Source organism: Vicia villosa, unplaced genomic scaffold (genome assembly GCF_029867415.1).
Source record: "Vicia villosa cultivar HV-30 ecotype Madison, WI unplaced genomic scaffold, Vvil1.0 ctg.000345F_1_1, whole genome shotgun sequence".
NCBI lineage: Eukaryota > Viridiplantae > Streptophyta > Magnoliopsida > Fabales > Fabaceae > Vicia > Vicia villosa.
In genome coordinates, this window is record NW_026705154.1 from 141057 (window position 1) to 153742 (window position 12686).

At 33.6% G+C, this 12686-nt stretch overlaps 1 protein-coding gene across 1 annotated transcript; it reads left to right on the forward strand.

Annotated features, from left to right (window-relative positions):
• The first annotated feature begins 9455 nt into the window (after window positions 1-9455).
• On the forward strand, window positions 9456-11848 carry LOC131627003 (uncharacterized). The gene is made up of 4 exons (XM_058897841.1): window positions 9456-9833; window positions 11122-11175; window positions 11415-11474; window positions 11596-11848. Exons 1-4 carry the CDS (start codon window positions 9525-9527, stop codon window positions 11725-11727), a joined length of 555 nt encoding a protein of 184 aa, XP_058753824.1. The 5' UTR covers window positions 9456-9524; the 3' UTR covers window positions 11728-11848.
• Window positions 11849-12686: the final 838 nt, after the last annotated feature.

Below are 12686 nucleotides of genomic sequence, written 5' to 3' on the forward strand. Positions count from 1 at the left end.
TATCCCTCTATGTCGATTGTATAACATCTAGTTTTAAATACAACTTCACCTATTAATTGGTGTATCTTTTTGTTTCCGACAAATAACACAAGATATATTAAACCTATTAACTTATGATTTCTCACTGAGATAATCAATTCCATAGTATAACATATGATTATCAAAAAAAAAACAATCATATAACATACTAATGATCAATGCCATAATATTAACAATCATATAGCATACTAAGATTAAGATTGTAAATTTAATTTTATTCCGAACTAATAACTTTTAAAAATGAAATTATTGTAGAAAATATATGTATAGATTTTTCTAAATAAAAAGAATCATATTTGGAGTTTTATGCCAAAAAAAAATAAGAACGAGAATAATAACATCGTTATACTAAAAAATAAGATTGTATATAATTACTAAACCAAGAGTTTTACAACAGATTCATAACTAACTACACTTAATCTCAAACAACTAAAATTAGTTACTCATACTAGTAATTCTTTTACGCAAAGATGAAGGAAAAAATGAAGGTGTATCTAATGACTTAAAGATCTAATATAGATGAGCTCACTTTGATGAAAAGCTAATACGTATTTTCTCTATGAAATTCTCATTATCTCTAAATTGTGAGATTATCAAGTGTAGCTCAATGATGAAGAGAATTGAGCTTTTAGCCATGGTAACATCAAAAAAAGGGAGAAGAAGAAGATTGAATCTAACAGAAATGTAATTGTATTCTGTTCGTTTGTTTCGTCAAAAACTCATCAAAAAAGAATACAAATGTCAGCCTTCTATTTATTTACATGAGAACCTTATCTACTAGCACTAAAAGACTATACTACCCTTAATACTCCCCCTCAAGTGGGAAGGTATATATCCAGCATTCCCCACTTGGAAGTTAGATACTCATACAAGGGTCTTGACAGAGCTTTGGTAAGAGGATCTGCCAGTTGTTGTGAAGACTTGACATGAACAAGTTTGAGGAACTGAGATTGCACATGCTGTCGTATAAAGTGACAATCGATGTCAACATGTTTTAAGCGTTCATGACTTAACGGATTCGAAGCTAATTGAATGGCAGACTGGCTGTCACAAAACACCATAACAGATTGTAAATTAACTTCAAATGTTCTTACAGGTGCTTGATCCACAGTAATTCAGAAGTGAGAGAGGCAAGGGAACGATACTCCGCTTCTGCTGAAGAGCGAGCCACAATTGGTTGCTTCTTAGATTTCCACGCTATTAAAGCTTCTCCTAAGAATATGCAAAAACCAGAGGTGGGTTTCCTCGACACCTTGCAGCTGCCCCAATCCGCATCTGCAAATGCAGTAAGTCTGAGGGATGACTTGGCTGGAAAGAAAAGACCTTTACCTGGTGTGCCTTTCAAGTACTGCAATACATGGTGTACAACTGCTAAGTGAGTTGTGCGGGATGTTGCATGAACTGACTCAACCTATTTACAGCAAATGTGATGTCTGGCCTCGAAATGGTGAGATACGTGAGCTTCCCAATTAATCTTCTATAGCCAGAAATATCATCTAATAGTTCACCATCAGTATTGTTGAAGGAAATTGAGGCATCAAGCGGAACATTTGCAGGTTTAGATGTCGTGTATCCAGTATCTTGAAGTAGTTGCATTGTATACTTTCTTTGACAAAGATGTATACCTCTTTTAGACTTAGCAATCTCTAATCCCAGGAAATAATTCAAGTCCCCCAAAACCTTTAACTTGAAATGTTGTTTCAGCATATCTTCAACTTGTTTTAACCTCTGCATATTGGGACCTGCAAGAACAATGTCATCTGCATATACAAGTAGAATGACAAGATTAGAACCAGTTCCACTAAAGAACAATGAATAGTCAGGTGGTGACTGTTCAAAACCTAATGATATGAGTGTGGAACTGAACTTTTGGTAGCATTGTCGAGAAGCCTGCCTTAAGCCATATAATAACTTGTTAAGTTTACAAACCAAGTTCTCCCCCTAAATAGGATAACCCTGAGGCAATTTCATGTACACTTCCTCATCAAGATCTCCATTAAGGAAAGCGTTGTTAATGTCCAACTGAATAAACTTCCACTGTTTTTGAGCTGCAATAAACAGAAGTATTCTAACAGTTGTTAACTTTGCTACAGGAGAAAAAGTGTCAAGAAAATCCACTCCAGGTTGTTGTGTGAACCCCTGAGCTACTAGGCGTGCCTTATACCTATCAAGTGATCCATCAGCTCTGTATTTTACCTTATATATCCACCTGCACCCAACAGCTCTTTTACCTTGAGGTAGAGATGCAAACGACCAAGTGTTGTTAGCTTCCAAAGCAGTTATTTCCTCTGCCATGGCATGTCTCCATTTAGGGTCTGACACAGCTTGATGAAAGTAGGAGGGTTCATATATTGTGGATATCTGGTTTATGTAATCTTTGTACGAAGGTGTAAGTTTGTCATATGACAAGTGAGCTTGAATAGGGTATTTAACATGGCATTGGTAGTCTTGTAAATAAGATGGAGGTCGATGGTTTCTATTGGATCTTCTATGGTTTTGAGTCTGTGCAGCTGATACAGGCACGTTTGCAACAGGTAAATCATTGTTATCATGTTGATGTTCTTCATGAACTTGAGGTTTGGCAGGTGGTGTGATAGGAAGATTATGAAGAACCAACGGATTTTGGTCAATTTGAGTGGAGTGGTCATGTACAGTGTTAGGTAAAACTGTGTCAGGAAATAGATTAGGCAAAAAAGTATCATCTTGAAGTGTGTGTAAAGGGAATATAGACTCATGGAAAATCACATCTCTTATGATGATGATCTTTTTTGTTTCAAGCACTAAAAGCTTATAACCTTTTGTGCCTGGTGGATATCCAAGGAGGATGCACGGTAAGGCACGAGGAGTAAATTTATTTCTATGTGCAGGAATCGTAGACGCAAAGCACAAACAACCAAACACTCTTAAAGAGCCATAGTCAGGTAGCTTACCATGTAATAGCTCATAGGGAGACTTGTTACTTAAGCCAGGAGAAGGTGTCCTGTTTATTAGGAAAGCACTTGTGGTCACACAATCACCCCAAAACTGGATAGGAACCTTTGATTGAAACAGCAAAGCTCTTGCCACATTGAGTAGATGCTGATGTTTCCTCTCCACTACAGAGTTCTGTTGTGGTCTATGAGGACAAGATAATTGATGTAGAACTCCTTCTGCTTGTAGGAACTCAGTTAACTGCAACTCTTTGGCATTGTCACTGCGAATTGCCTTAATACAAGCATTAAATTGAATCTTAACATATTTAAAGAACAATTTAATCAACAAGGTTGCTTCAGATTTATGTTTCATCAAGTGAATCCAAGTATACCTTGTGTTGTCATCCACAATGGTTAAAAAGTAATGTGAGCCATTATATGTAGGTCTTTTAAATGGTCCCCACACATCACAATGTATTAGATCAAAAGCTAAAGCAGCATGATTATTATTGGAATTAAAAGGTAAACGATGCAATTTTGCAAGAGGACAAACATTATAGAGCTCTGTATAAGTTGTATCTGAAGGAAAAAAATTCAGGAATGACATTTTGAATAGTTTTCAACACTTGATTAGATAAATGACCTAATCTAGCATGCCATGTTGAAATGGAAACATTGCTAACTGAATTACAGTTTTGTACATCTAACAAAGGTTTATTATTAAAAGCACTAAAAGATGATGTAGACTCCACTTTGAGGAAGTACAGGTTATGACTTTGATCACCCTTGCCAATCACCTTCCCCTTGTGAATGTCCTGGATAATGAATCCATTATCCGAAAACAGAATGGATAAATTGGAATGCTGTACCAGCTGACTAACAGATAACAGGTTTATATTGAATTGAGGAATGTACAACACATTATGTAATGTCAAGTTGTTTCCTAAATTGATTGTGCCTATGGCAGATACACAAACTTTGGTGTTATTAGGTAAGGGCACATATTTGTTAGACAGATATTTGTAAGAGCTGAACAAATTTAAAGTATGAACAATGTGAGATGTGGCTCCTGAATCTACAATCCAAACATGTTCTGAAGGGTAATTATTGTGATGTGATGAGGAAAATACCATACCTACTGAAGCACATGAGGAAGAGGCTTCTCCAAGAGTAGATTGTCTTGCCATTTGTCCTTGAATGTAAGCAATGAGTTATTGATATTGCTTTGTATTCAAAGGTGTTGCATCATCCAAGATCTTTGTATTAACAGCATTAGCAGCAGATGGTGTAGACGGTATAACCTTGTTTTTTCGATATCCAGGTGGATATCCATGTAATTTGAAGCATTTGTCTTTGATGTGTCCAAGAATCCCACAGTGAGAGCATATAGGCCTATCCTTCTTTCTAATCTTGGACTTAGTACCATGAGAATCATTGACAGCATAAGCTAAAGCTTCAGTATTATCACTGGCAATGGAATTAATCACCCTTTGTTTCTCTTCTTGAATTACAAGCAAAAACACACGAGGAACAGATGGTAAAGGATCCATAAGAAGAATTTGGCTTCGAATGGAATTGAAACTCTCATTCAGACCTAGCAAGAATGTTAAAACGTATTCACGATTGATGTGTTCAATCAAGGGATTAACACCTCCACACACACAATTGTGAATCGAACGAAATTCAGCTAGCTCTTCCCAAAGACCCTTAAGCTTAGAGTAATAGGCACCAACTGAGAGTGTACCTTGAGTGCAGGTGATGAAGTCTTTGCGAAGCTGAAACAGACGCGGTCCGTTGTTCTGCAGAAATCGTTCTTGAAGATCATTCCAAATTGCTGCTGCATTGGATGCATAGATCACACTCGCCGTGAGTTCTTTAGACACAGAATTCAAAAGCCAAGATGCAACGACATTGTCGTTGCGTTGCCAGATAGGAAATTGAGGATCATCATCTGGAGGTTGCGGAATTGATCCATCCACAAATCCAACTTTGTTCTTTGCACGAAGAGCTATGAACATCGCGCGACGCCATGACGGATAATTGTCTTCCGTCAAGAGATGCGATACCAGAACAAGGCCAGGATGATTCGAGTGATGGATGAAAAACGGATTCTGCTGTTGATCTTCCATGATGATGAAAGAAACGAAGCAAATCTTGATGAAACAGGAAATGCGGAAGCTAGAATACAAATCTTGGAATGAGATTTGATTCAAAAATCTACTGATACCATATCAAGTGTAGCTCAATGATAAAGAGAATTGAGCTTTTAGCCATGGAAACATCAAAAAAAGGGAGAAGAAGAAGATTGAATCTAACAGAAACGTAACTGTATTCTGTTAGTTTGTTTCATCAAAAACTCATCAAAAAAGAATACAAATGTCAGCCTTCTATTTATTTACATGAGAACCTTATCTCCTAGCACTAAAAGACTATACTACCCTTAATAGAGATTTCTTGAATTTCTGATATGTAGAATTTACTTATAGAGTTTGAATAAACAACATTTTTCTATGCAAAATATGTTGTCAATCTGCGAACAAGTTTTCTTCCGGGTGAAATTTTTGTCAACTCATCTAAGTAGATTACTATATCGTTGTAATTCTCTAAGTGAGCCACATTAAAATAATTGGTAAAGCAAAATGGAGTTTCAAATAATTCAAATCAATAATTACTTTATCAAAAATCACAATCCTCACAAAGTTTATCATTCAAAAAAGGTAATTGTTTCCCTCAAATTGTACTCTTGCAATTACAACAAATTAATTTTGATATACATCTTTTTCATAATCATAAACATGATCATTAAGGTATTTCTTTTAGGTTGTAATGTGGCTATACTGCACAAAATTATTGTTTTTCTATGGAATTCAAAATAGCCTATTATTTGATTATGATGCAACTATATACACATTTTCTTCTACTATACTCAACAACCTTTTCGGTAATGAGTTTTGTTTTTTATTTCATTTATTTTTTAATTCATTTTCTTTTGATGGTTAGGAGATTTTTTTTTCAACTTTTTTCTTTCTTTTCATCATCTTAAAAAAATAATAGTTTTCATTTTCTAACTATAATCCAAAAATAAAATATTTCCCCGCAATTTTTTTTGAAAAAATGTCATGCATAAGTTCTATCTTAACTTAATTTAAAGGGACATGTAATTTTTTTAAAGGAAAACGCTTATTAGCAAGAAAATGGAAAAATAAGAAATGCAAGAATACATCTCAACCATCTATTATCACCACAACTCCCATGATTCCTATTAAAAATGAAGTTAAATTTAAAATTAATTTAAAATTTACCATTAAAATAGTGACACATATTCATTCTTGCATTTTTTTTCTTCAAATTGCTTCGTACTAAATAGCATTACTCTTTTTTAAATTTAGGGTTAAGGATTTTTCATTAAAAAATAGATAAAATTTTTAGTTTTTAGCTCAAAGTGGATTTTCAAACTATCACTCATTCACAAGTTTATTTGGCTAAGTAGTTACTCTCAAAGTAAAAAATTACTCTTGATCATATTCATGGTAAAAAGTAAGATTCGAGCAAAGTCAACAATGTAAAATGCGGTGACATTCTCAATATATGTAAAGAGGATTCCTATTCTTATAACCCAAATCCAACACCGTATGCCTACACCTTCTTAAATACAACAATAACATATGCTTTATTGTATTGTAAAAAGTAAAAAATAATTTTTAAATATAATAAATATCAAAATAGTATTAATATATGGTGTAGGATGTAGCTTTTGGTGTAGAAGTATCATTTCTCATATGTAAATCATAGAAATCCACACGCTCACTAGGTAGGTTTAAAATTAATTTTGAATAAGTCAACAATTTTTCAAGAATTAAAAAAATTCACTTAGACCAAATAAGTTGGTTCATATTGATGTTTAACATTAAAAAACAACTATGAAGTTTGATCTTGTTTGAAGAATTTTAACAAATTGGCTCTAATCATAAAAATGGACTTGATTAAGATTAAATTAAACAAGTACAAGAGTCAAAACATGCTTGTGTACTAAATATCCATCAAAACATTAATCACCCTAAAGATTAAACATAAGCATAAAAATTTAAGCAAATAAGCATGAAATTAGATAATCAAGAAAAAGAGAAATGATTGAAAGATTTTAATATTTCAAAGTCAAAGTCAAAGAATTAAAGAAATATGTGACTAAAAGATTTTAAAATTTCACAATCAAATGTGAGATTTCAATCCCATTTCAATTATCTTTCATATTGTTTACTGTGAATTTTGGTAAATAAACACTAATCTTTTAAAAAGGTTACTTGCATGATCGACTAGTTAATCCTGGGACATGTATGCATAAGCTCTTGCGATTTTGTTTTGATATTTGATGTAAGATATAAATCTACTTAAATTTCTACGAAGAATGAAAATGTAAAGTTGCAAAAAAGTAAAGGATTTCGAAGTAGTCGAAACCATGGTAAAATATATCGATTCTATTTGTTTATGTCTAATTCGTCGTAGGACATTTGATGAGATCATGATGTACGTGATTGAGTCATATGAAAAAGTAATTTGTTTATCAAATCTATGATTTTGTTAGTTTTTTTATAAATATTTTTATTTATTTAAAATTTATTATTGGTGTTTAGTATGTAACATAATATTTTATTGTAGTTGTACGTGAATTCAACAATTTAAATTCTAGAATCCAAAAGTCTAAAAACAAGTTATGGATCCTAGATTCATAAGACTTTTTTTTCTCAATCACAAAAAAAAAAATCAAAAAAATTCAAAGAATAGAAAAACTCCTAGTTTTATTAAAAAGATTTTTTCTTTAAAAATATAAGGCAAAATACCTTTTTTGGTCCCTTAACTATACCCTAAGGTCCATTCTGGTCCCTTATCTCTAAAAAGTGTCAAAGTGGTCATTTAATTGTTCAAAAAGGACCACATATGTCCTTTCTGTCAGCTCCGTTAGTCAAAGTCTGTTAAAAGTCTACGTGGCAGTGACATGTGGACCTGACCAAGTGCTGTGACATATTTAGCGTCGGAAAAACGGACGCTAAAAGCTATTTCTAGATTTTAATTATTTTTGTTCATCTTCTTCCCCAAATTTTTCCTTAAAAAACCCAGAAATTTAAGGATAACAAGAAAAACCCATCATTCTCAAATCTCAGCTTCATTTTATATAGTGCTGTTTATTTTGGGAAATACAAAATAATATTCAAAGAAATCTGATGGATACAAACTGAGGTTTGTACATTTAATTCAAATTAACAACAAACATGAAATTAGTAAAAAGAAATATTACAGACAAAATCAAAAAGGGGATTAGGATTTCTGTGAAACAAGTTCTTTGAAAACTCAGACTCCCTCTTCTCTTTTGCAAGTGCGCGACCGACGACGGAGAAATCTTCTCCGGTCAGCTTCATCTCTTGCGCGTCCTCTCTTCTCACTTTCAGACTCAATGTAACCCACAATCCCTCCTTTACTTGTCGCTTCTCTTCTTCTTTGCTTCTTTCTGTGAGATTTGGTGTGAATTGTTGTTGTTGGTGAATATTTGGTTGTTGCAAGTGCTGGTGATGATAATAGGATCTCTTTCTAGCATAAGAACGGGCATAACATGGGGACTATTCTGGTTGATATTGTTGACAACATTGAGGTTATTTTTAATGTTGAGTTTTGCAATTTGTAATGCCTTGGGTAGAAAGTTTAAGCACTGTTTTAGGTATGAACTCATTATCTTTTAGGTACCAATTTTAATAGCTTGATAAAAAAAATAAACCTAGCTTCGAAAATGCCATTGGAAAAACCAAAGTAAAAAAGCATATCAAGATTCTGCCAAAATAGTTTCCTAGGATTCGATTGAGATAGCGGGAACTTGAAACATTAGATCATAACAAGGATTACGATGAGTCAAATGCAGGTGTGGGCTGTGTGGCTATGGTTGATCCAAATGATGATGGTTTGATTCATATTGAAGAAGCTGGTAGTAGTGCTACATCGATTGTACCTGGAGATGAATTGGATGTTCCTAGTATTGAAAAAATTATGGGTTTTTGTTGTTATCCTTAAGTTTCTGGGTCTTTTTAGGAAAAATTTGGGGAAGAAGATGAACAAAAATAATTAAAATTCATAAATAACTTTTAGCGTCCGTTTTCCAGACGCTAAATTCATCACAGTACTTGGTCAGATCCACATGTCACTGTCACGTAGACTTTTAACAGACTTTGACTAACGGAGCTGACAGAAAGGACAAACGTGGTCTTTTTTGAACAATTAAAGAACCACTTTAACACTTTTTAGAGATAAGGGACTAGAATGAACCTTGGCGTATAGTTAAGGGACAAAAAAATGTATTTTGTCAAAATATAAATAAATAAAAAAAGTTCATACAATTCAATAGATAAATGTTTTGGGCTAATGTATATTATTGGGCCTAACTATGAGACCCAAATAGTAGGGGTGGAGGTGGGGCTGGGAACTGATAACAATTTCACTTTGGATTAGATAGATAGATAGGGTGTCAAGTGGCTAATTCTTCAAAACGCTACCAAGACAAACCAATTCTCACTATTTCTCAATCAAAAAATGGCTACACTATTTTCATCTTCATCTCTTCACTCAATTCGTCTTTCTTCTACATTCCCTGTTTCTTCTTCTTCTTCTTCTCAATCCCTTCCATTTTGCACTTTTCCATGCCACCCTCGTTTGAAGGCACTGTCAATAAAAAAGAACCGTTGCTTACTTGTGGCTAAGGCCGTGGAAGATGAAACCCAACAACAACAAGGAGAAGTTGTTGCTGAGATTGAACAACAGCAACAACCATCATCAGCCTCGGAGCAACAACCTGTTGTTGTTCCCATTTCACCATCAGACACTCTCACCATGCTCTTTCAGGTACAACATAAGTGACTCTCTTTTTGAAAATCCCATGTGAAAAAAAAAATGATTTTTGCAATGCCCATATGAAAAAAATTGATTTTTTGTAATGGCCAAATGCCAATTTGTGTTATTTGTTGGACATTTTTGGCTAAAGTTATAATCTTTTCTTGCAATTGGGGTTCGTGAGTTATGTGGGTCATTACATGGAATTGGGATAGTGATGAAATGGGTTTTACTTGTTGAAGACATGAGGGTGGTTATTGTGGGATTTTTGTGTTGATGCAATGGCTTGCAAGGTTGATGAAGACTATAGCTTTCTTTACGGTTCACAATTTTGATTATTACTCTTAATGATGCAGGAGGTGGAGTAGTAGGGTTTGTGAATGCAGAGTGAATTATGTTAGTTTTAGAAAGATGAAAATTAGCCCATAAGTCCCTTAAGTATGCATTTCATTGTTCTAGTTATCCTTAGAGTGAATTATGTTTGAGGACTAATTTGAGTGATGAATTGCATATTTAAGGACCTGTATGTGTAATTCTCATCTTTCTGATATTAACATGATACGTTAGTGCATGACCTATATTATATATTTTAGGCACATAATTGAGAGCTCACTTCAATAAATTAACCATAATGTCTCACTAATCACAGTAATTCTCAACTTAATAGACATTTTTTAGAGTGATAGATAGTATGCTCCCACTAGTTTTCTTCCTAAAAGTGTTTTCCCTTGCGAGAATCTCTCATTGGGTAGGATGTGATTTGAAAATATGTTAATAAGTGGAGTAAAAACATCTCTCACCTTACAAGTTAGTTTTGAATGGTTGAGTTAGTCTCAACATAAATTCTAAAATGGTATTAGAGTTTATTCAATAAATCCGATAGGACACCCGTTATTAAACCACTTGCGTCACACTCTAAATGTCAAGTCTTGGGCGTGAGGCGTGTGTGTTGAGATTTCTACATTAGATGAGATACTGTTGAAAGTGTGTTTATAAGTATGAGACAATTCTCACCTTATCAGCCGATTTTGTTGGATAGATTTAGGACCAACCCAAAGTTCCAAGATTATCTTTATACTTAGATCTAAGAATCAAGCTTAAAAATGACATGCTTAACGGATTTGAGCTTCTTCCACTCAGATCAACACATATGGGTTAGTAAATGTGGTTTGAATCAATGACTATGGATTCGTAATTTGTTTATTTTTAAATGATTGTGCAACTGGTTCTTCACCTAGACTTTACAATGTATTACTCTTCTTGAAACTAAACTAACCGTTTTTTTTTTTTGTGTTTAAAGGCAGATGGAACATTGAATGAAACAGCTGTTCCATCTTTGACCAAAGCTTTAGAGGTAGCTCTTTAAACTTTCTTAATCTTTGCTTCCCGGTGTTCAAATACCTCTTTATTAGGCATTGTTTCTTCACAGTGTCTTTTAATTCTAGTTCTTTTCTATGAATTATTTCTTGGTCACCCGTTCGTTGTACTATTTTTCGCATGTTATCACTGTCTTTGAAGATTGTGTGGCTGAGTGATCCCAACACTTGCTTATGATCAATGCTCTTTTATGTATATTTTATCGTATTTTTACAGGTGATCGAGGGAGTTAAAAATTTGAAGGTTAATGTATACGAGGGACTCGCAACTGTAGAGGTACACTTTATAACTTCTTCAATATAATAGCCATTTGCGAGAAAAACTTATCGTTTTCTATGATTTTGCTTCGTCCTTGTGAAACTATAGACGTTAATGAGTTTTTTGTGGTTATGTTCAGTTGGAAAAGCAGACAACAATCCAAGCAACAGGAGTGGCTTCTAGTCTTGTAGAAACCATACAAGGTTTAGGCTTCAAATTACAGACATTAAACCTGAGTTTCGATGATGAAGAAGTTGTTGCAGTTGCCTAGACAAAATCTAATTGTGTAACAAACAAAATTTCTTGATTAAAGCCTACTGCACAAAATCTTTTATTTTTTGCATTTGAAGGGTATTGACTAAGTTTATGTATTATTACTGTTATTATCGTTATTAGTTTTTCTCTGCATTCATACAATACAATCTAGGTATCTATTATCATCTGCATTTTTTGAAGTTATTTGATTTTGATCAAACGACTACGGATATTTTGAATGCGGGGATGTGGAATCTCTTGTTGCATACCAAAAAAATGATACTTAGGGATATAGAGCATGTGTTCATGCAAAATAATTAATATATTTGAAAAATTAAAAAAAGTCATATAAAAATGGACCCAAAAAAAACTTAAGAAACTCTTCATTTAAAAGCGAGGTAGTATAATACTCATCCCAAAAAATGTGTAACAAATTAACATTTAAGAGCTTTGCTATTCAAATCAACTATGGAGTCTGAAACCCTTCAGGTTCAATAACCACTAAGTTGACCATAAATATTTTAAGATTGTTCTAAAAAGAGAAGTTATAAGCACTTAAATAGGTGACCACAAAATATGGGGTAAGGATGTTTGTGGAAGCAATGAGGTGAGGATACAAATGCTTATGTACTAAGAAATAAAACCTTTTGGTTTGCAGATCTATGTCGCCTTTATAAGTTTATAGATTCTTAAATTCTTTAACAATCTAAGTCTAGGTTGCTTAGAAAAGGAGATGTCAATACTAATTTTTTTCTCATGTTTGTATGAAGAGGAGGATAAATTCCATTTTGGCCCTCTAGGTTAGGGATGTTGGGTAGAAAAGGTGTCTAAGGTGAAGGAGGAAGTGGTCAAATACTTTCTAAGTAGTTTTGTGAAACGTTTTCTTTATTTTTATTTTTACTTTTTAATGCACTTTAGGCATTACTAACACACCATATAAAAATACAATAATACCTCTAGATTTTGGAGATGCAT

What these genes read in the sequence shown, in the direction of transcription:
- LOC131627003 (XM_058897841.1), top strand. Translation starts at nt 9,525, where the DNA reads ATGGCTACACTATTTTCATCTTCATCTCTTCACTCAATTCGTCTTTCT. An exon ending in CTCTCACCATGCTCTTTCAG is followed by an intron (nt 9,834 to 11,121) that starts GTACAACATAAG and finishes TTGTGTTTAAAG; the next exon opens with GCAGATGGAACATTGAATGA. An exon ending in CTTTGACCAAAGCTTTAGAG is followed by an intron (nt 11,176 to 11,414) that starts GTAGCTCTTTAA and finishes GTATTTTTACAG; the next exon opens with GTGATCGAGGGAGTTAAAAA.